At 31.2% G+C, this 25,009-nt stretch overlaps 2 protein-coding genes across 4 annotated transcripts in view; one reads left to right on the top strand and one right to left on the bottom strand.

Annotated features, from left to right (window-relative positions):
• The window catches only part of LOC118187727 (BBSome complex member BBS2-like), a 58,019-nt gene extending 43,025 nt beyond the window's left edge, over positions 1 to 14,994 (bottom strand). For both annotated transcript variants that reach the window (XM_035358002.2, XM_035358001.2), the window contains exons 1-5: positions 14,759 to 14,994; positions 14,397 to 14,621; positions 9,398 to 9,523; positions 3,704 to 3,766; positions 1 to 183 (exon numbers count right to left, since the gene is read on the bottom strand). In XM_035358002.2, coding sequence (XP_035213893.1) covers positions 1 to 183; positions 3,704 to 3,766; positions 9,398 to 9,523; positions 14,397 to 14,621; positions 14,759 to 14,875 — 714 coding nt within the window. In that variant the 5' untranslated portion in view covers positions 14,876 to 14,994. The remainder of the gene's footprint in view (positions 184 to 3,703; positions 3,767 to 9,397; positions 9,524 to 14,396; positions 14,622 to 14,758) is intronic.
• A 311-nt stretch (positions 14,995 to 15,305) lies between these two features.
• LOC118187726 (F-box only protein 30-like) overlaps positions 15,306 to 25,009 on the top strand; it is a 46,899-nt gene continuing 37,195 nt past the window's right edge. Inside the window, exon 1 of one of the 2 annotated variants that reach the window (XM_035357999.2) lies at positions 15,306 to 15,450. The gene's annotated coding sequence lies outside the window, so the exon portion shown is untranslated. Of the gene's footprint in view, positions 15,471 to 25,009 lie in introns of both variants that reach the window. The other variant, XM_035358000.2, reaches the window with a different exon arrangement.

Below are 25,009 nucleotides of genomic sequence, written 5' to 3' on the forward strand. Positions count from 1 at the left end.
CTTTATTCTCCATGATCTATCAACGCCTTTGTAAACACCAACAGTGCCATTTGCAAGTGCATAACCAAAATGCTGACCCATCACTTTACATAAACCAGTTACTGCTTCTGTCTCTGTCATTTCTGCAATTATAACATCATTTCGGAAAACACGAATGTCAAAATCTTCAGATCCTACAATCAACTAAGTAAAAACATGAAATTAAAATAAAGTAAACATGAGAAAAAGTATAATAAGTAAACTAAGGTGGCAGATTATCAAACATTTTTAAAAACAGATTATACAGTTATTACTTATACCAATAAACATATGATACATAGCATATCAAACCTGAACAAAATATATTCTTTTTGTAAGCATTTAATAAATAATAAATAGCATTAATAATTTTAAACATTAATCATTTTTAAATATAATTTTATAAACATCACGAATGTGATCATTATACAAAAGTGAATTACGATGTTAATCTAAATAGTAATTCACTAAAAATATTAAATTTTGAGAAATATATTTTAAATATTTAATTATTAATCATGGGAGGAGAAAAACAAATTAACTACCTTAAATTTATTATGAAGACAAAGTTTTATCTTTCCAGATTAAGATAACTGGGGAGAAATTGCAAAGTATATTTTTATACACCCCTTTTTTATTAAAAAAAATAATAATCACACTTTTGCACATAAATGCTGCACAAACAACCAGAACATAATTTTCTTGGGAGGGAGGGAAGACGAAGAAATCTGCTTGAAGGTTGTGTCTTTTATACAAGTACTAGTTGTTCCTATTCTAATAAGACAAATAAAAAAAATAAAAAAAAAAGCACTTAAAATATAAGTGCAGTGGCAAAATTAAATGGAAGTCATCAGAAAGGTCAGCACCACACAGAATAATTTTGGAGGTGCCACTCACTCATGTGAAACATAACAGAAAAGGGCTCCAATTTTTTATTATGTTGCTGTTAAAGGAAGACAAAACACATGCATCAGAGAAAAGTTCTTTGGAATTTTTGCTGTTTATTTTGAAATATATCTCTAACACTCAAGTTTCTGATATTGAAATATAGCCACAAATTTTCCTCACAGTTGCTGTAAGTGTTATTATTTTAGAAAGGCATTTTTTAGGTAAAAATTGATTACAAATTACCCAATATTTATAAATGAGTAAGTTGCATTAATACAATATAATCTTACCATGCTGTGTACAGAACAGCAACTAAGTAATGAAAAATACTTAAATAATTCCATTAACAATTTCATGAAACAAGAAAAATTTCAACATTTTAGAATGTTAGAATTAAATTTTACTCAAAAATAAATATACTGCTGTAAGTTATTTTCCTATAGAAGAGAAACACGCCAATGTGACAATCAAAATTGCAATAACAACCTTGTATTTAGTGTACAGATATTAAAACACTCAATCGATTCGAGGTTCAGACTTGGTGCGTGAAGGTGCAGTTGCCCTTCACTTCCTAATTTTGACTTCGCTGATTTTTTATTTATTTATTTATTTATTGCATTTTAGTCTATGTGTTACATGTTTGATCAGATAGCCTGGTTCAGTAAAAGTAGGCAGCCAGTGTAACTCTGATTCAAAATCCGGTTACGACCACGTGCATTGCTGATAATGACCACATGTTTCTGAGACTCCTTCGCCGATGCTTTATTTTTCTTTTTCTCCTCTTTCTAGTAATTTTGTTCTCCTGATGAGGAAGGACTTTAGCTGCCCTCGAAATCGATTGAGTGTTTTAATATATGTATGCTAAATACAAGGTTGTTATTGTGATTTTGATTATTTTCCTAGTCCCCCCCCTCCATTTACTTTGTACATAACTTTTAAATAGCCACTGATGGTTATAACAAACTCAGGGTCTGCCATAAACAGAAATATGCTAAATATGCTTTTATATAAGTTATAATAAATTTTACAATTGTATAAACAGTAGATCAGATTTTCTTTTACTTCTTGGAATTAATTTAGTCTTTATAATATAATACTCATACATAATGACTAATGAATATATGCCCAAACAATGTACATTACGTATATTACATGAACAACACTAATGGTATTAAAAGTTGGTATCTCCTTCAAATCCCTGTGTGAAAACAGGCTTTCACACTACAGGTATTATTGCACAACATTGTATTAAGATTTTTCTAAACATAAGAAATATCTCTCTTAAATTAGTTATTCCCATACACAAAGAACTAAAACAGAATGATACATTTTAAAAACTTTTACTCACAATACTTTAAAAGAACATTTAATTTAGAAGCGCCCAATAGATAATAATTTCAGCTAAGATATGTTCAAACTGATTATAGTCTTTATACCAAAGTGTTCACATAAAATATGATTAGTACCTCAGTGTACTTTCTAGAAAAAAATATTTGGTGCATATTGCCCTGTAATGGAAAGGTTTCAGGGGTTGTTAAAAAGTGATGAAATGAATGACAATTTAAAAACTCTTTTTAAGATTAATTAAAATGTAACTTATAATTTGACAATGTTTATTAACATAACTTCTAAACCTTTTGGTGACGGCTTTGGCTTGGGTATAACACTTGTAAGGATTATGTTAATTTTATTAACAGTTAAATTTTGAGTTAAAGTTCCTTTCCTGTCAAATTCTTAACTTCAACTTACTACTTCCGGCCATAACATAGTTTTGGAATCTTGCTGAATATTTAACGAGGAGGAGCGGTATTTAAACCCCAAAGTTACTTAGAGTCAGAGAGAATCAGAGTTTCTGATTTACGTGCATCTGTCTTTTTGGACATTCTCTCTCTCAAAGCTGTTATTATGCTCAGCCATACTCAGGCCCTTGCTAAGCTTCGCAGTCAAATAAGTTAAGGGGCCAACTCGATTTGAACCTTGATAGCTTCGGCTATATTTTCTTTAGTTAATCTTAGTTTTGGTTTAATTCTTAGTCTCTTAAGTTCAAGTCCAAGTGCAGGCTTTGTTTGTACACTCCCAGGTGGAGTTTTGTTAAATCTTATTGGAATAATAAAGGGTTAGTTACCCTTCTATCTTCTTGTTTCTCGTCACCAAACTTAAGCGATTATTTGCTTATCAGTTCTTAGATTCTTCACTTCCAACATTAACTTAGAATTACAAAGTGAGGAAACTCTACACACTTTACTTGAAAAGACAAAAAAATTAACTATTTTCATAACTTAGAATCTATTAATGCTACAAAATAGTTTCTGCTTTAAAAGTAATTTATTTTCACACTTTTACTGAACAGTATTTTACCCTTTATATCCAAGTACAAGAACTACAACAAAATACTTTACACCTCAGTCATATTAATTCAGATGCTTTTAAAAATAATAATTCTAACTAAAATACACAAAACCCTTCAGCAATTTAAGACTGCTTAAATAATCCAATGTGTTATTTAATATATTTTATTAATTATTACAAAAACTAATAGCATGAAAATAATTAAAAAAATTTTAGGATATATTTATAAGTATTAAAAAATACAATAGTTCTTCATTAAAAATTCACATACAAATAAATTTTAAATATAATTTATACAATTTATAAAGTGTAATAAATAAAAGCAAAAATACTGAATAAATGAGAATATATTTAGGAATTAAATAGTTAGCCCTAATTATGTCTAAATCTATGGAAACAAAATTATTTATTTTTTATATTTTATTCAATAAAAGTTTAAAATCATTACCTCATTGAATGAATCATGATTAAAATCACACAATATGATGGAACTAACATTATCACCAGTGACCTGCATAAAAAGAGAAAACAGTAAAAAAAAAGACCATTGCTTTACTAAAAATATTTCACAATGACATATTTAATTATGTATGTAATTTATTCTATCTTTTATACCAGAATCAATTTTTAAATTTAAAATAAAATTATGAAACTAATCATTTGTAATTCTATGAGTTACATGCCAGCTTGTATAATAAAATTTTTGATAAAATTTAATATTTGTTTTGTGCAGATTTCATTTAAAAATGCTAGCAACTATAATGTTTTCAAAGCTAAGCAAATAGTAATTTTTTTAACTAATAATAATTTGGTAATGTTTTAATACAACTGTAATTTCAAATTGCATTCACAAATTTAGAAATTACATCAAATACTTGAATTAATTTCATTAATTGTTAAATATACTGTGTAATCATAATTAAAATTAAAATTTCAAAATGGTCTGAAATAAGAACTATTCATTAGAATGAGTTGAAATTTCATATGAATACCATAGCTGCCAACCTTGAAATCATAAAAATTGGGAGACTTGGGTGACAAAACAGGCGTTCACACTGAGCAACAACACTATTTCAAATTAACTTTAAATTGACTTTAACTCACTTCATAAAGCATGTTACTGAACTATTTGTAATACAACTGTGATGTAAAATATGTCAGCATTTAATTAGATATTCTAAACTTTATGTTCTTCAATTCATTTCATTTTTCAATTTGCTTAAAGTGTTATACTGGGAAAATCTAGAATAATAATACTTTATTTATTAAAGTATTTTAAATGTGATAAAAATAAAATTAATAATTAATGTATGTAGCACATATGTGGATAAATTTAGTAATGTACCATAGATCTGAATATAATAAAATTAAACATAAATATTAACTGATTAAACATTGATTGAATCTTGGTTAAAAAATTACAAATGTCTACAGCAGACAACTACTCATCAAATGAAATTTAATATGAAAAATTTAATAAGATCAATAAAAATGTAACAAAAAAGTATGATTCGGATGAAATCAGTTTTAATAAGAAAATTATTCTAAAAATCACTAGAGGTGAGGGAATGCAATTTTCCTATTTAAGTTTCATTAATTAAGAATTTTTTTATGGCAGTGAATATATTTCCTTTAGTAAAGACTAAAAACTTGGAGAATTGGTGATTTACTGGGAGATCAAATAAAAACCACGAAAATTGATGATCTATAATCCGGAATCGCCGAAGTCCCGACGAGTCCGGATTATGGACTTTGTACTGTAGTTGGCTGCCACAGCCTTGGGTCTGAGTCTGAACCCTAGAACAGGCATGGATATATGAATTCCCTGAATTTTTGTGGGAATAATATCAGTCTATCTCTTGCAATGCATCACGGCCAAAGTTCTCAGCAATGAAACAGATAAATGACAAATAGGATCAGCCATTTCCAACCAGTGATTATCTAGCCACTGAGAGAGGGGGATCTTCTATCAAATCATTTCAGCTTGTGGCAAAATAGCATGCTCATACACAACAGTTGAGTACTTCTATAGAGATGTATGGATACTATGCATATTGCAAGAATTCCCTTCTGCTAAATTTATATGGAATCGTTTAAACACAATTGGGTACTTTTTGGTTATCTGCATCCCCAGTTTTAACATCCAGTAAAATTGCTACATTTTGGCCTCAATTTTGAGTATACACAACACAAGTGCCAATCCATGCATATGTGTATCACACACATCTTCCGAGTACATGTGGATTTATGGTAAATATAGCAGATGAATAATATCTACTCATTGTAAAAAATGTAAATATTGGCCATACAGAATTTTTCTAACATAAAATTTCATCTTTCTTTTGAAAAGTTTTTCATTATTATTCATTAACAGAACAGATGTAAAGAATAAATAGCAAACAAATGTTTTTCTTCAATTTGTTAAGTTGCCAAATGAGTGCCAAATGATACAGATAATCAGAAAGTATCCACAATTTTCTCTGGATACCCTTTAAATAAAAAATCATGAATTCAGGTCTAGTGAATGTGACTGCCAATGTTACAGAGAATTAGTAGCTATCCAATGGGAATGTTAAGAACTTTCTTGTTTATTGCTGCTATTTATTATTGCAATATGTAGTGGAGCCATTTCAATGAAATCAGAGTTACTTGATTACTAGTAACTCAGACTTACTCACTCTAGATTAATTACTAATCTAGACTGATACTGTTGCACACATAATATGGCTTCTCCAAAATGATTTATATTGATGGTCATTGACAGAACAAGTGACAGGTTTTTCAGAACTAATTTCTTCAAGAAAGAAAAAACTAGTAATAAATGTAAAAATGCGCCATACAATGATCTTTAAGGATTTAAGGAAGGGTCATGTTCCAAAATGTTTTACATTATACACAGGTATATGGAAGTTGGTCGATGCTATATGTAGTGGTACAATCCTGTTTTTGTCTTTCTGTAATACTGCAAATATTATCTGGCTATTGAATGGTTTCTGTTAATTTTCTTAGTTTTAAAATCATTTTATGCAAGCTATTTAGAGGCACTGGATCACAGTTTAAAATTCTAAACTTTCTTAAAGTAAAATACAAAGTGTTTTGATAAAATTGCAACAAAATCACTATCTTTTAATGAAAGATTCAATGTGAGAGAAAATTCAAAATTTCACAACTAATGGAATGTAAATGTCATGGTTCTTTTCATACATCTATCACATGTATATAATTTTCATAATTTGATACTACTAGTATATATCTCAATGCCTTCTAAAAAAATATGAGCTATTAGAATTATTTTTCCTCAGTTAGACAAAATTTCATTGCTTCATAAGCTTTCATACAATACTTCCAGTTAATTCTACCAGTGATTCTTATTTCAGAATATTCTGAAGTGAAAACTTTAATTATAATCAACTTACATATCAGAAATATAAAGCAATGTTTTTTCCTCTCTCTCTATTACCTAGGGGGGAGGGAAACAATTAATATTCTGAAACATATTAGCATTTTGAAAATAATGTCATGAATATAATGACTATAAATCATAATTCATTAAAGTAAAAAATATCAATGAATGAAATAGTATAATTTAATTACAAAAAGAAGTTTAATTCTAAAATTATTCTTGTTATGAAGAAAAACTAAAGAATTTTATTTGATACTTTCTGATTATTACATGACCATGATAAGTTGCCAACTCATTCGTGATTTTATGAACTGGCAATAAACATTTGTTTGACTAAGATTGGCAAGAAATATTACACAGTACAGAACTTACAGGCATTGCTCTGTTCATAAATAATACTGAAAAGAAGCATTTTATGAGAAGAACAAAAATTTATATGATCAATATTTACATTTTTTACAGTTGCTGGATAGTATTTAGCAAAATATAAAACGTGTAAATTTACATATATACAAACCTGCATGTGTTTTTTTATCTATTGTCACAAGTATACTAAAAAATAGCTAAAAATGGGCAATTCTGATAAAAGTTCAAGCCAGGTAGTCAGATAATCAGAAAGTAAAAATACTTTCACTATATTTAGAAAAGTAATTTCCCATTTCAAGATTTAAACCTTTTTAATGGTGATTTTTATAAAAGAATTATACAAAATTATTAAAAATAAAATGGAAGAATTAACTTATTAATAGCAAAATACTGAAGGCTCTCTACTGATATGGATATTTTTGTAATGAACATTTGAAGGGAAGCTGACTTGCATTTACATAAGTGGAACAAACACATATAAAAGCCCCATGCAGTCAGTTCATTTGATTACTGAGAAGAGAAGCTAGAATCAGTTACCATGCATTCAGTGATTTTATACACTTAGTTGCTTAGTGAGTAACATTTCAAAGTTGGAGTTTTGATTAAAAAAAAAAAAAAAAATTGGCAGTCTAATTAGGCCTAGAGGAGTACACAAGTAAAATTTTGTGAAGATAGCACTTATCGTTTAATTCTGTGGGTATGCGCAAAGTGGGCACACTGATTGAATAGAGCTTCAAAAAGAGTGCTGAAATGAGCATTGTTGTCAATGAACTGACCGATGAGATGTGGAAAAACAAAGAATACAGACTCTCAGTTGTCCTAGATTATCGTTGAGCCCATTCTGGGCACACCTAAGGTTCGCCGTTTGATTTTAGGCAAGATTTCAAGGTAAAAATTTAAAACTAATATAGAATAAGGAGATTAGCATACAGCCAAAAAAATAACATAGAAATTTCTTTTCAAACAATTCCTTTTATACCCTATAAAAAATCTGGAAGATTTCTTTGAAAAATGAGGGTCTTAAAAAACTAAACATGGCTAAAATATATGGACTGGTTTGTGTTGAGCTGCCAACTACTATAAATAAAGAAGGTTCAGAATAACCTATAATAACCTATAAATTATTTTTTATTCAATTTTTCTGTGCATACAGAAGGAAATTTTTAGGTGTGTCCAGACTGGATACACTGTGCTGCAAAGGGTTAAATACTAAGTGTTTAACCCTTTAACATGCATTTTACTTCAAAAGTGATTCAGAGTAGCCATTTTTTAAAGATGATTAAAACTTGGATAATTTTTGCTTTGAAAATTAAAATATGCATATTTATTTATTTATTGCTTTGATAATCTTAACCAGTTTATAAAAACAAATAACAAGTGACAAGCGGTACATTTCAGCTGCACTGACTTTAAAGTTACCTGGCTCATGGGTTTATGGTCATCATTTATGGATGCCATTTTAAAGAGCTCTCCACAGGTTTGTAAATTTCAATGCTCTTGTTTTAAGTTTATTATTTCTGTCATCTGTTTTTGTAAAAGAGTAATTCTTCAAAGCCTTTCTGCGAAGTAACATCTACTGCCATTCGCATCTTCTCCTGCAAAGTTATGCCATTTATGCCAGACTTTGTTAATGTCAGGAAAACAGTAACACACTTGAATATAATTTGACCACATAAAAAAGCACAAAGGACTAAAATAAGGGATTCTTATGCCTCGCCTAATTAGAAGCAAAAGGAGAATAAACAAGAGCAAAGCGATGTTTTCATTCATTAAAGTATTTTTGTTTCGAATTATTTTCAATTGAAGTGCAGCCAACAGTTGATTTGAAGTACATTTCCTCCTATTTATTGTGCTGATGATGATAATGTTGGACTTATTTTTTAAAATTAGTCAAAATTTGTGCTTCCAAAGTAATCTTTGTTGCTGCTTGAAAATTCAGTTATGATAACTTGTGCTATTACTTTGAAAAACCATTCTTAATTAAGTCTTTCTTAAACCCACTGTACAAGTTAAAGCCAATATACTTTTGCCCAAAATGATTCTCCATATATAAAAAAATTTTTAATTGAATAAATACCACTTAAATCAATATAACCTTCAAAGCACTAAAAACATGAGCAATAATAGTACTCTTCTGCTATCAGGGACTGGATTCAGAGATATACATATGTATGGACGTTTATGTATATATGTGCATATATGTACGCATTTATATATATATGTGCATATATGTATGCGAGTATATATACTGTTAAATGTATCCACATTTATACATGCCTACATGAACACATACATACATTTCTAAATCTGGTCCTCATAATAGAAGAGTACCGTAATAATTTAAAATATAATAAATATAATCATAAATCTTACAGTCCAGTATGGGTCATTTCCTTCATGATCAAAACCTTGTAAAGAGCAATTACCTCCAACTATTGCTAAAGGCTTGTCTCTGTCTCCAAGATGGCCTATTAGAAGACAGTTTGCACCATCATGCACCTAAAAAATAAATACAGTTTAATGCCAATGCAAAGTCAGTATGTATCAACTAACTCTTTTATAAAAGTCTATAAAGGAAAGTAATACTATAGAATTCCAAACACACAGACTAACTTGGATCATAGCTTATCTACGCATCTGAAAAATCTAGGGTTGCTTTCTTGTACTTAATTATGCCTTAACTGATGATATTGTTATGAAATGTACAGGCGCAATGAGATAGCTTCCCCACAAAGCAAGTTTAAGGTTGCCATAAAATGGCAAAGTAAGGCAGGGTTGCCACATTTGGCGAGAGATCCATTTGGCGGCAAAATTGGTGATATGCCATGGACGGAAGGAGAATCTTCTGAAACGAATTCTTACGGTTTAGCCCAGAATATTCTCGACCACAAGGCGAAAGCTATATAAACCCTGCTGGTCAGCAATCAGTGAGTGTGCCTCGTATAGAGTGTGAGTTAGTGTCTCGTCAGTTAGTCCGTGTAGAATCGATCGAGTTGACAGCTGGGCAGCGAGTGCCGAGTGGGTCGTCGAATGCATCGAAAGAGTCTCTTAGTGTATTGTGGTTAGAGCATCATCGACAGAGTGTGTTGAGCTCTGGGAACAACTGAACCAAAGAGTCGGAAGCTGTGCTCTCTGTATCATCGAGTGCATCGTGAGTTGTAGCGTGGAGAGTCTCGAGAGTACGTGGAGTTCCGAGAACAACTGAGCAGAGTCAGGAGCTGGACTCTGGTGCTTTGCAATGAAGCTGTCTCGTTATAGCCTGATAGTGTAAAGGCTGTGTTGCTGATTGTGTCAGCATGTTTATAGTAGTTCTTCGACGACTGTAAAATGTGATTTTGGAAATGTCCTGATTAATATTGTCTAAATAAAGTATGTTTCGATACTTCATCAAGTGTCGTCGTTATTCACTCCAAATTTACGAACCCTGTATGAACGTGAAGGAAGAATATAATGTAACAACTGGCGTCAGAAAAAAATTTAACAATATTTTGGAAGCAAATACAATGCTAAACAAATAAAAAAAGCTAATATTTGGAATATGGTAACAGGTAGTTTGGCGGCATTTTGGTAAGGTGATAAAGGTTACTAGCTAGGACTTTAGCAATGTACATGGATAAAGTCAAGAGTGTACGCAATGCTATTTTTGTGCAATTCTGGGATTTTTTTTAAATGAAAATAGGTCGACGTATACATGGATACTGTGTATGTGCAATTTCTACTAAAACGGCAAGCAGTGGGCGATTCTGGACTTTCTCCCAATTTCGCACCTAATCTTCATTATGATTAAGCACTTTTGTTCCATAAAAGTTCCAGCATAAGCGTAATTCGGCTAGCAGATTGTTGGATAAAAATGTTGAGTAAAAAAAAAAAATGCCTTTACTTTGCGAAAACAAAATGGCATCCAAAAAAAAAACTAGCAGGTTGCTGTAGCAGGGTTGGTCGCCAAATTTTCGCCAAAAAATCGCCAAGTTACCATAATCTGAAGATTAAACGAAAAAAATAATTTTCTTCAAAAGCATTCCAAAAGTTAGAATAGGAAACAACACTGGAAAAAGCAAAATATCATAAGCAAAAATACTTTCAACAGTTAAAAAAAAAAAAAATTCAGTTGTCAAACATTCTGCCAATTTTACAGACTATTTAAGACAACAAATTCATGAACAGAAATGATGTTGGAAAAAAAAAAAAAAAAAACCTTTAAGAATAATGACATAGTTCATTACGAGTAAAAAAATATGAGTTCAATGTGTTTCACTTTTTACAAAATAGACACTAGAGTGAAAATGTCATGTTCATAAATGCACATAGTAAAAATACATAAACAGTAGTACAGTACCATACTGAGAACCTATACAGTCAAAAGTCGTTAATTCGGATACCCATAATCCGGACCTCAAAGCTAAAATCTTTCTGAGCATGCGGCGCGTTAACGCATACGCATAGGCGTTTTTGCGTGCGCGCAAGACATTTACGACTGCACATATGTGTCTGCGCAAGTGCAGAATACATTTTCGCGTGCGCGTTTAATGTAAAACAGACAGTATAAGTTAAAATTACCTAATTATCTATTTCAGTTAATATTGATGATTGCGTTGTTCCTTAATCTTCGAATTGGATCCGGCTTATTATTTTTTGCAGACTGTAAGAGCAATTTTATAAAAGTAAGCTTGAACTTTCGATTATGTCAAAAAGAATTTCCGATGCTGGAGCTCCCAAAGGATCTAGAAAACGAAAGTATGCTTCGATCTCCATCAAACAAAAAACGAATTGCTATAAAAAATGGATAAAGGCATATCCTTTGTTTATCTAACGGTTCCGAAATCTGTTTATCAATTTCACTCTGCTCTGCACGGGGGGGGGGGGGTCGCAATGAACTGGAAGTTTATCTGTCAGCACTATCGTTATCTTTAGGGCAGATGTTTTTATTTTATTTGGCTTATATTCCTTACTAAATGTAGTATTTAATCTCGATGTACTCCGTCTTTGATATAATTTAAATCAAATTCCTCGTCATTATAAATATCACGAATACAAATCAAATAGATTTCTGGTTGCAATTTTCTAATTTCGGCTATGCGTAAGGTATGCTTTACGCATGCGCGCATTGAAAGAAATGTTTAATAAAGTAAACAAAAAAATATTAAGCTTCTTTTTTTGTAAATTTCGATACCCTTTAGATCATAATTGCTCATTATTTTATAAATTACGGTTTCATATTTTTAATTTTATAATTTCTGCATGCCATCTTACCAGATTTAAACTGATGATCTATAATCCGGAATCGCCGAAGTCCCGACAAGTCCGGATTAAAGACTTTTGACTGTATTAATTATACTGGATTAGGGAAATTACATTAATCTCTTATGAACACCAAACAATAATTTTAAAAAAAATCTACTATCTACACTTTACTTTTCTGTTTTGCTGGCACAAATCTCGCCAAGCAGACGTTATTCGTGACAACATACAATGTTTAATAAAGTTAGTTGCCTTAGGGCATAAAATTGAACTATCTGGTAAAAATTATATGCAATTGTATGAGTGTGTTGAAAGAAACAATCAATCTGATAAGAAATGGCTGTGACTTGTTTTGAAAATGAGGCGTAAAAGGTTACCAGTGAGGATATTCCATTTGGCTTCAGTTTCACCCTTACTGGCGACTTTATTGTCTATGCCGGCAAAATGGAAAAGTACCCACTTATTTTATTGGCATACGAATCTTAAATCAGAAAGGCCCATTCACAGAAATTTTAAAGCCCAATTAAATATTAGGCTAATCTTTGGAATATGGTAACAGGTAGTTTGGCGACATTTTGGTAAGGCGATAAAGGTTACTAGCTAGGACTTTAGCAGTGTACATGGATAAAGTCAAGAGTGTGCGCAATGCCATTTTTGTGCAATTCTGGAATGTTTTTTTCAAGTGAAAAAAGGTCGACGTGTACATGGATGATACCGTGTATGTGCAATTCTTAAAAACGCGGCTAGCAGTTTGCGATTCTGTACTTTCTCCCAATTTTGAACCTAATCTTCGTCATGATTAAGCATTTTTGTTCCATAAAAGTTCTAGTATAAGCGTAATTTGGCTAGCAGATTGTTGGAAAAAATGTTGAGTAAAAAGAAAAACAACTTTACTTTGTGAAAACAAAATGGCATCCAAAACAAAACTAGCAGGTTGCTGTACCAGGGTTGGTCGCCAAAAAATCGCCAAGTTACCATAATCCAAAGATTAACAAAATATTATATGTTTTTAGGCTAATAAGTCTCTAGTAATTTACTTAATGGCATAGATTTTTAAAATTTTTGGGTAAAAAAAAAAAAAAAAAAAAAAAAAAAAAAAAAAAAGAGGGGGGCCTTTTTCAGGGATGAAAAAGAGAAATGAGGTATTGCTAGATATAAATGCACAAGTTTTTGAAAATTTTCATAATGACAGAATTAAAAATATACTTCAATAATAATACTAACCTTTACTTTTTATGTTAATCTTTACTTAAATATGCTTAAAATCATGCTTTTCGACCAACCTGGACTTAATTGTATTAAACGGTATGTTTAAAAAGCTAATATTTAATTGCATATGCTTAATATCATGCTTTTCTACTAACCATGTTTAACAAACTAAGTTTGACTTACATGTGCTTAGTATGCTTAATCATCTTTTTAGCTAAACTACATATGTTTAATATCAGGCTACACACTAATTATCATTTTTAAAACACTAAATTATATTAGCTTTATATCATGTTTTATTTCAAAATGTAAGCATATAAAAACCATTACAGTTGATGAGCTTAGTGGCAAAAAAGGCAATGTCACCAATGGCTTCTCTGACGAACTGCCAACAGGTTCTTTGTGGAAAAAAACACAAAAGAAATTTGGGCTTAAGTGCAGAATCACCCACTTATTTGTTTGGTGCTCTTTACAAGAGTAAGGAGAATTGGATTTTTGTCAATTTTCTTTGACTTTTTAAGTAAAAATAGGTCAATGTGTACATGGATAAAATCAAGGGAGTGCACAATGCCATTTTTGTGCAATTCTGGGATGCTTTTTTAAGTGAAAATAATTCGATGCGTACATGGATACTGAGCATGTGCAATTCTTAAAAATGCACTAAGCAGTGGGCAATTCTGCACTTTCCCCGAAATTTGATCATGAAGTTTTAACCTTTAATTTAGAAAACTGTAAAACAAATATCTTCCAAATTATACTCACATCTTTGTAAAATAAATCAGTATTATTTTCAACATCATATGCTAGTAAGTTAGTAGCAGTTCCAACAACAAGTATATGTTGCACTTTCCCCGAAATTTGATCATGAGGTTTTAACCTTTAATTTAGAAAACTGTAAAGCAAATATCTTCTAAATTATACTCACATCTTTGTAAAATAAATCAGTATTATTTTCAACATCATATGCTAGTAAGTTAGTAGCAGTTCCAACAACAAGTATATCATTTTTTGTATCTGGTTTTAAAGGTCCAGCAGCTACACATGTGACAGACTGATTTATGTTCAAAAGACTCAAGTCTCCAGACAAAGATGAATCAGCCCAACGTCCTCCTTTATATAAAGTATTTCTATGGGGGCTATGAACAAATATCTGAAACAAGTAAGTAAAATTTGAGGGTTTATAATAAAACAATTTCATTACGCAAATTACTGAGAAAAGATAGATGATAAAAAATATATAAAATATGCAATACATATAATAAAATGCTATACTAAAAGAAAAAGTACTTTGTCTGAAGCTGTTGCAGCAGTTAAACATGGATGAATACCATCATATTTGCCTATTGTAACTCTGTGCGCCAATATTTTGTGACTCAAATTTAACGTAAATACAGGAGCTAACATTCTGATAGCTATTAGGAAGCTAGAATAAAAAATATATTGAGAAGATTCGGAAAAATTACATATATTTCGATACTAATATCAATTCACCCGTACAAGCACTTTCGTTTTGTGTACATTGGGTAACCGTAGTAACAAGATTGAATATAAAAAAAAAAGAATAAAAAATTTAAAAAGAATTAATTTAAATAAATTATTATGGTTAAGTCTACTTAATAAATAAACTAAAGTATGAACTTACATTTTTTTCCATAAATTATGGCTAATTTGCAAAAGCCTATAAAATCCTATTTAAAGCTTTGTTTCACGAATTATTAAATGAATTAGTGTAATAAATTTCAACGTTCATTAGCATCGGAAATTTATTAGAGTACCTTATGTCTTGATTTAATTTAGTTAATTTAATCATTTTTAATTAATATGAATAAGTTTTCTCATTTGACATTTTTAGTTCGAAGAAGACGACATCCTATGCTCTTTCTGCTGTTTCATAATTTTGTTTTGAATTCCTCTACTGTGCAGTAGCAGATCATTGACATTTCCATATTAAGATGAACAAAGAAATTTCCTGAATTAAGGTATGCATTTACACTCTCAGGTAAATGCTTATGCTATAAAATCTGCAAAATTCCGATTTTATTTAATATTATATTTCATTTTTGCAAAGTGCATCAAACTTTTATTGTCCTTATGTTAGTTTCCTTTTCTTTGTTATGATTTTAATCGGTAGATAACTATTTATTATTAGTAAATTATAAAAAATTTTGAAAGCATTATTTTTAATAGTTTTTTAGTGTATAATAAATTCTCAAAACTGTTTCCTAAAGTTAATTTTTGCGGCGTTGTAAGTTTGAGTTTTGAATTTCTCTGTCAAGTGATGATAATTTTTCTAAGTATATGTTTTCTTATTATACATCTGCTGGATAAATTTAGTATAATATTGCGTAATTTTCAACATGTTATTGAAATAAACGAAGTATTTTCAATTTTCTAGTAAAATTTGTAATTCTTCATGAACTTTCACAAAACACAGCAATGAAAAAAGTAAAAACTTTAAACGCTGAAAAATATAAGCAGTACAAGGCAATTAAGAAACTTGTTTGAAAATGTGTATATTATGGTCTATAAAACTGAATCCATTACAAGAAATGGATCATTTTCAAATACTAATTTTCTGTCTTAAAAAAAAACAAAAAAAAAAAAAAAAAAAAAAAATGGTGAGTGCAGTGCTTGACGCATTTTTAAGAATTGCACATACTCGGTATCCATGTACACATCGACCTATTTTCACTTAAAAAACATCCCAGAATTGCACAAAAATGGCATTGCGCACTCTCTTGACTTTATCCATGTACACATCGACCTATTTTCACTTAAAAGTCAAAGAAAATTGACAAAAATCCAATTCTTCTTACTCTTGTAAAAAGCGCCAAACAAATAAGTAGGCGATTCTGCACTTTAGCCAAAAAATTCACTGTGACACTCTGATTAAAGTTGATTAGAATTGACTCTTAATGTTTTAGTGTTTTCCTCCATTTGTTTGAATACCTCCTACTCCAAGAAAGTCATGTAATCCAAATATAGGGTTGCTGTATGAAGTTAGCTTACAACTATATTCCATGCGTTACTTTTGCAGTAAATTAATGAGCATGGTATTTTTGAAGTCTATATAAATATGTGCATGGCAATATAATGTATTGACCAAATACTACATTTACAACATGGTAATATATTTTGTCATGCCATGCAGTACATTGTTTCTTTGCTTCTCTATTCAAAACTCAGGTACTTATTATTGCAATCACCTTAGTAAAAGTCGCCAAATTTTCAGAATGTGCCGAACTATGGCAACTATGCTTATAATAATCCTTCAATTGAGCAATGTTGCCATTCACATATGTGTTCTTTTTGTTGTACAGTAGAACTCTTATCCAAATCAATTGGGACCAAACACTATTCGGATAATTGTTTTTTTTTTTTTTTTCGAAAAAAGGGTCTACGTACACTTTAATTAATTACCGTATGTACAGTATGTTGAAAATGGGCAAAAGAACTATTTTTAAGAAAAAGAGGTTTTAATTAATTAAAATGCAAAGGGGTACTTTTTCGTTTCGCCGGCGCAAATCTCGCCAAGCAGACTTTATTGGCGACAACATACAGTATACACATAAAAAATATTTAAAAAATTTTAGTTCTAAGAATTCTTTTTTTGAAGGCATAAACATTTTAATATCGCTTAAAATTTTATAAAAAGACAATAAATTTGTGAAAAGACATTAATTTAAGAATTTACTATGCTTTCATGGTTCAACATCCTGATTCGCCCGTTCATATCACGTGACCCCAAGAGATCTCATCTCATGTAAACTACTCTACAAAAATCTAATGCTCTCATTAATTATCTACATTAATTTCAAGTTAAATCTTAATTTGGAACACAAGTTTAAATGCAAGAAATATTCCAATTCGTACGAATAGCTTACTCAGAAATTATGTAAAACTGCAGTGCTTTATTTTGCTAATGCATTCTCATTAGAATTGATGATTTTAACCCTTAACTTTACCTTTTGTATATTTTCATCTTCAGGTAAGCACTGTGATTGCATCCTAATTGACTTAATTACCGAAAATGGCCTTAGGCATAAAACTGAACTATCTGATAAAAATTCTATGTAATTATATGCCAGTATTGAAAGAAACAATCAATCTGATAAGAAAAAGCTGCCACTTGTTTTGAAAATGAGGCGTAAAAGGTTACCAGCGAGAATATTCCCTTTGCCTTCGGTTGTACCATTATTGGCGACTTTATCGCTCGTGCCGGCAAAATGGAAAAGTACCTGCAAAGGTAATACTTTTGCATAAATGTTTTGTAGTTTTGTAGAATACTTACAAGTATTGAATGCCATTGCTTGCTGAACATCTCAGTTAAAGTAAGCTGTTTGACAAACACCGTGCCTGCACTTCAAATTTCACAGCTACCCATTACTTGCTTTAAAGGATGAACAACCAAGCTTCTGAGCCAAGATCTTACCTTTTTCACAAAAAATCACATCCGAAATTGGGTTTCTCATAGAAAGTTGTTGCAAATACCACTTGAAAACGACATATTCTAAATTTTTGTTTGTTGCTGTATTGATTTTCTTGAATAACTTCCATCATTATTTTCAAGCAGTGAAACAAAGTTTAAAAGTGCAGATTTGCTCCTTTTAATGTCTGAAATCAGTGGTTGTCCTACGCTATGTTTCCGTCTTAATTTCTTTCTTAAACTCTGAAAGCGATTTGGATAATTGGAGTTGTACTGTATTACAAATTCTAATGATTTTTACTGACAAACTGGGATATTTTTTGCCTTAATCTCAGTTTTAAAATATGACCTTGTGGAATTTGTCAGCAGTGTGTGAAAGTGTTGTAACATTTCTGCGGGAATACAGAATTTTGCTGCAAAATCAGTAACGAGAACGATGATTTGATGTGTTTGGTCTTTCCAAAGTTCATGCCGTACTATGTTTGTGCAGTTTCTCTGATGTTGTTTTAAGTGAAAACAGATTGCTATGTGCATCAGAAGAAGAACAGCATGAAAATGTGTTGGAGAAATATTGCAATGAATGTGTTTTTTTCTGTGTATTGTGTAATTTTTATTTAATGATTAAAATTTGTATTTTAAATTGCTAAAGCATGTTTTCTTTTCATGTGTTGATAATGTTTTCAGACTTGCAATAAATATTGATACTTTGGTGTTCTTTTTAACCCTCTGAGGGTTACAGGTTAAATAATGATATTTGGGGTTCTTTTTAGCCCTTCAAGTGTTACAGGTTTAGCCCTGAAATTTCTGAGTTCCTCAAAATGTCATGAATAAGTAGTATTTTCTTGATTTTAATTAAAAAATGACTCTCTCACTTTGTACTTTGAATCATTTTCTTCCAATATACGTCCAAACCGAAATTGGATACATTAAAAGCTGGCAGAAATTTTCATGTGTAATGAATAAAGAAGCCAGCCTTCTACACGGAATTTTCCATCCATAATGCCGAGAGGGTTAAAATAAGTTTAAAAAATCATGAGCTTACACCTGACGAGTAGCTTTTATCTTTTAATTTGTAAAAAATCGCCAAATTGTATCATGGTGGTTTGTTAATATGTTAGTATCAAAATTCATTTGTTGCTAGTTAATGCCATATTATATTGTATATCTATAAAGGTTATTAGTGGTAATTCTTAAAAGCAGTGAACACAAGAATAATAATTTCCAATGACTGAGATAAAAATAGCTATAAGCACTATGTAAAGATGAGGGACAATTCTGGGAAATGAGAACTGCCATACTGACTGCAATTGAAGTACACTCAAAAAAGAACCTAGTTTCCATCATATTGTATAGCATTCAAATACGATAAAACTTAACATGCATAAATATATTTTACTTAATTGTAGTCAGAATTTCCATCTCATTCAGTTCCATCCACATATAGATTTTAAGTTCTTTCATTTTTTTCAGATCTTTATTATATCTTTTATAAAAAAATTCCTTGTATGCGTATTTTTTCTAATTTTAGTTTACATTTCCGGTACAACTCTGATATACACCTTAATTTTACCAAATATGGCGATATGTGTTCTGTGCTGGTTTTTGACGCGATTGCGTGTTCTATGGCAACCCTGTTGACGTTGAACAATCTTTCGCTGGAGCTCGTTGATTCGCGTCTGTGTCTGAGAAGATGGGAGGAAAAGATAAAATGGTAGATGTTGTTGAATTGAAGTTCGGCAAAAGGAAATATCATTGTGGCCATCCTGTTGAGGGGTAGTGGGTATTTGGAAGTGGCAGCGAGAAATTTGGCGACTTGAAGTCGCATATCAGAGTAGTTCCAGGTTTACATATATTGCAATTTTAATTAGATCTATTTATTGCCTGTTTTGCCATTAGTTGGTCTTTCACAGTTCCTGGTTTAAGTGATTTTGGAGCTTTTGTTTTTGTATGATTTACCTGGGAGAAGATTCTTTCTGTCCTAACCAAAGAGTCAGATAAAATAGATAGACTGGTCGTAAAAAATAAAATCTCGTATTTAGAATTGTTAAAGGTCATCTTTTACATTATTTAACAGATACCAAAGGTCAGGGTTAGTTTCCTAGAGTGATCTAAATCATGATTTAAATGAAAAGATCTCCGTTCAGCATCAAGAAGATCTGATCTATCTTCAGAAACACAAGGCGAGCAAACTGCATTGCTAAATGTAAAATTCAGAATGGTAATTTATTGTTATGTGTTAATTGTTATTATTTTCAAGCTTTAAGTTATTTGCTTACTTAATTCAGTTTTGCTCAGTAATTAAAGTTATTAATTTTTGCTTTAGTTATTTAAAGTTGGTTGTAAGTTTAAATTGAAACTTTTTGTAAACTTTAAATTTAGGTTTGGTTGCTTTAAAAGTTTTCTTAAGTGCAGTTGTTTAACTTTTAATTTGAGTTTAGGGACTTAAAGTTTTATTTGGTTTTGTAAAGTTTATTTTGATCCTTAAGGTATGTATTTTTTTAACTTTAAATTGTTTAAAAGTTTTAATTTAGAGTTTGGTTAACGTCTACCCCTCTTTCTGCTAACATCTTATGAATCAATAATTTCTGGTTGTAAGGTATTGAAAAAATATAATTTTTTTAGTAATATTAATTAAGGTTTTAATTAGCTTGTGTGTTAGCTGAATTTTATTATTTTTTTAGTAAAATTAATTATGTTAGTTTGTATAACTGTGGTAAATTTGGATAACTCAAAATAGGTTTGTGTTAAAGAGATTTTAATTTCATGTATTTCTTGAATATTATTTCAATTTAAAAATAGAAATTATGAATTTAACTAATGGAAATTTATATGCTTTTGTACAGAAAATTTGTGCCTTTCTGGTGGAATTATAGGTTTTCGATTAGCTTAATTGCTTGAGAAGTTATTCGTAATTAAACATATATTTTTAGCAGAAAGGCACAGATTTCCTGACTTTGAAAAGTTCACTTAGAAGCGCAGTTTTTAAGCTTCGAGAGCTGGGTTTTGACAGGCGATGAATGTTTACACCCACCCATTTCTGGAGGGGTGAGCCTTCCCGTGAAAAGGGTTAGTTGCCTTGGCATGTTTTGGGGCGAGAAAATTTAAAAGGTTGAATTATTCTTGGAAAAATTTAGAAATTTTTATATGGTTTTGTTCTTGGCATGGTTGTAGATTTTTCTCGTCTCTTTTGGGGAGTTTTTGGGAATGTGGAAGTTTTCTGGTTTAAAAACTCTTGCGCGCTTGTTAGAGGCAAATTTTCCCGACAAAAATTTCCGAGATGGTGGAGTGTAGAAGACATGTTACTGCAAATCTATTTTCGCTCTTACCATTTTCAGTTTAATTAAACTCCAGCTTAGGGAGTTCACCATCGAAAATTTTGTTTCGACCTCTTCAGATTGCCAGGATGGAGCCTATTGCCTCAATTCATCTATCGCCTATAGAAAACTCTCTGCACGAAGACCAGTGAAGTTCGCCGATGGGTCACCCCACGGAGTAGGCCTAGTATGGATGAACGGAGCCCAAAATATTTTGATGTTTCCCTCTAGTGTAACGGCCACGCTACAGATTGCCGGCTTAGATGGTCAACTTGGTTAGCAAGATACCCGCCATCGAATGCAGATGATTTGAGCGTCCTGTTCCAGGAAAGATGGTACCAGAAGATGTCTACAGACCGGGAGGTAACATTACTTAAATTTTCCTTCAGAGATGAGGACATTTAGCAACTAGCTTCAGAGATGAGGACGATCCCTATTTCTCGATCAACCACCAATAATTTTATTCTTTTACAGTGAATTAATATTAAGAGTTGTTTAATGAATTGATCATTATTGTTAATTTCAAATCTAAATTGATTTCTTTCTAGTCCTCTGGAGGAATATCCTTATCTAATTACAAATGAATTCTATATTAAATAAATCAGCTTACTTACTATTTTGTTGTGATAATTATAATCCTTACTACATACACTTTCTTAACCATGGGTTGTAGCACATTATGATAATACAATGCAATTGGCTTAGCTTTTACTAGGTCATTTTTGATATTGTTGTAGGTGTTCTTCTTAAGATAATTAAAAGGCAGGCTGTTCGCCAAGTCAGTTGATTTATTTTATTTAAAAGTGAGGAAAATTATACACCACAACATTATCACGATCGTGTACTATCACTGTGTCAAAAGCACTGAGACTAGTGACAATTTCATTGTCATTTAGAAGGGATCTCTTTTTGATTTACTTAAAAATTTCAACAAGAAATTTTACACAATTGTTTTTAAACCTGCTTTCATTTTCACAAGTGTTCGCTTTAATAAACTATACAGTGGGCTCCCAAATGTATTTTATACAGAGTTTATGATTTATTGCATTGCTTAGAAAAATTTGAAGTAGCTTGCATAAAGTAATGACTTCATTTTTAAGAAAATGCTTAATATTTTTATTCTCAGTTAAAATCATTGAATGAAGAAAATGCAGTCTGAAATCTTTCGACTGAAATTCAATATTCAAACAACTTGTTTGCTCCAGTACATATCCTAAAACCAGCAATATATGCTTAGTTCCTTTGATCATAATTTTGTAAATATTCTCTCCCTCACCCATTTTGTTAATTTCTGATTGAAATTGAAAATAAAAGAACTAACACATGAACTGTTCAACAATAATTTTTTGGGATACCTATCGGCGTCCAAGTGAAAAGTTATTAACACTCTCAGTTTAACCTGGGTTTGATTCCATGTGAATGGGATGCTTGTATGAGTGTCTCATAGTTTTTCTCATGTGTAATGCGGATATGAGCTAGTTTCTATTAGAAGGTCCTTGACAAAGGCATTTCCCCTTACACAGATAGCCTTAGTGTAGTTTGCAATAATCAAATAAACCAAGGCAAGGCTTGGAATAACGAACTTTTTTGCGCTAATTAGTGGATTCATTGCTTAGCAGTGTCTGTAACATAAGAGATATCTATAACGCTTTGATGCGCGGTGGTCGCGCCCTGAAACCACCAATTTTCGAATTTTTTTTCTCTTCTTCCTTCCGAAATTTTTGAGTGAAAATCAATTGATTACTGATCTTTTACCTCTAAATAACACAAAATGACTTCAGAATCATACATGTTTTAGGTCTTAGTACTTCAAAATGGATGCCTTTTAAAATTCGTTTTCAATGAGGCAAAATAACTTCCTTTTAGTACAGTCAAAAGTCTTTAATCCGGACTCGTCGGGACTTCAGCGATTTCGGATTATCGATTTTTCCGGATTATAGATCATCTTTTTAAATCTGGTAAGATGGAATGCAGAAATTATAAAATTAAAAATATGAAACCGTAATTTATAAAATAATGAGCAGTTATGATCTAAAGCAGTGTTTCTTAACCTTTCTAGCGAGTCGCACCCCATTGAATCTGAAAATATATCTCCGCACCCCATTGAAAAATGTGTTTTAATTTTTATAGTCTAGAAAAATACATTTTATGCAAAACTTATTGTTTATAGAAAAACGTACATTTTATATAAATACAAAACAATATTATTTTTATTAATGACTAGTCTGTTGTTGTTTGTTCATTATTATACTGACGAAGCGAGGTTACTTTTTTGAGAAACATACACGTAAGTCATCCCTTGCATTTAAGCAATTTCTCGCTTTAGTTTTTATATGCAAAAGCGATGAAAATCACATTTCGTGCAAGTAGGTGGTAGCAAAGGGTAAGAGTAACTGCAGAGCTCCGTTTCTTTTTCGGTTCCTCATCTTTTTCGGTTGTGCTGGAAAATCCATAACCGGCATACTTATTGTTCCATTGTCGTTTTTTTGACATAGTGGGGTTCACTATAATCGATTTAATTATTTAGAAATAATGTAATATAATGTATATAATGTTCTTATGTTTGTAATATCACTGAATCCTATTCGGCTTGAATGGGCAATTAAGAATGTATTAGTCTCAAGAGGTTTCTGGACAAGTCAGAATACACAATTCACATGTCGCAGACACAAGAGTTGCCTCAACTTGACTAAACCTAACACAGGCGCAGTAGATGCAGATACAAATCTGTGAATCCTTAGATCCCATTCGAGTAGCACATCTTGAACTCAACGTATGCGTAAGCTGAGATAACGTTCTCCGCTTGTATTCCCACAAAGTTTTTTTCTTTTCTCCGTCACCTAGCTGCCTGTTCGCATTCGTTTATAGCGTTTCATGCCTTTTCATAGCATAGTGTATACTCCCATCGGCACCGGCTCTTTCCTGTGTCTTTTGCCGATAAGTGAGCTAGGTGCTACCAATTTTTATGAGCTTCAATACTGGGGACACTATTGTAGATTTCAACTATTCTAAGAACTTTAATAAATGATATTTAATAATTTTTATGGTGAGGTAGGGGCTTCTCTCGCACCCCCAAAAATACGTTCCCGCACACCCAGGGGTGCGGGCACCCCCGGTTAAGAACCACTGATCTAAAGGGTATCAAAATTTACAAAAAAAAAAGAAGCTTAATATTTATTTGTTTACTTTATTAAACATTTCTTTCAACGCACGCATGCGTAAAGCATATATTACGCATAGCCGAAATTAGAAAATTGCAACCAGAAAACTATTTGATTTGTATTCGTGATATTTATAATGACGAGGAATTTGATTTAAATCATATCAAAGACGGAGTACATCGAGATGAAATACTACATTTAGTAAGGAATTCTAAGCCAAATGAAATAAAAACATCTGCCCTGAAGATAACGATAGTGCTAACAGATCAACTTCCAGTTCATTGCGCACCGTGACATCCCCCCGCGCAGAGCAGCGTGAAATTGATAAACAGATTTTGGAACAGTTAGATAAACAAAGGATATACCTTTATCCATTTTTTGTAGCAATTCCACTTTTTGTTTGATGGACATCGAAACATACTTTCCTTTTTGTAGATCCTTTGAGAGCTCCAGCATCGGAAATTCTATTTGACATAATCGAAAGTTCAAGCTTACTTTTATAAAATTGCTCTTACAGTCTGCAAAAAATAATAAGCCGGATCCAATTCGAAGATTAAGGAACAACGCAATCATCAACATTAACTGAAATAGATAATTAGGTAATTTTAGCTTATACTGTCCGTTATACATTAAACGC

The sequence above is a fragment of the Stegodyphus dumicola genome, chromosome 9 (genome assembly GCF_044657685.1).
Source record: "Stegodyphus dumicola isolate Sdum_Otavi_A_Nest chromosome 9, ASM4465768v1".
NCBI lineage: Eukaryota > Metazoa > Arthropoda > Arachnida > Araneae > Eresidae > Stegodyphus > Stegodyphus dumicola.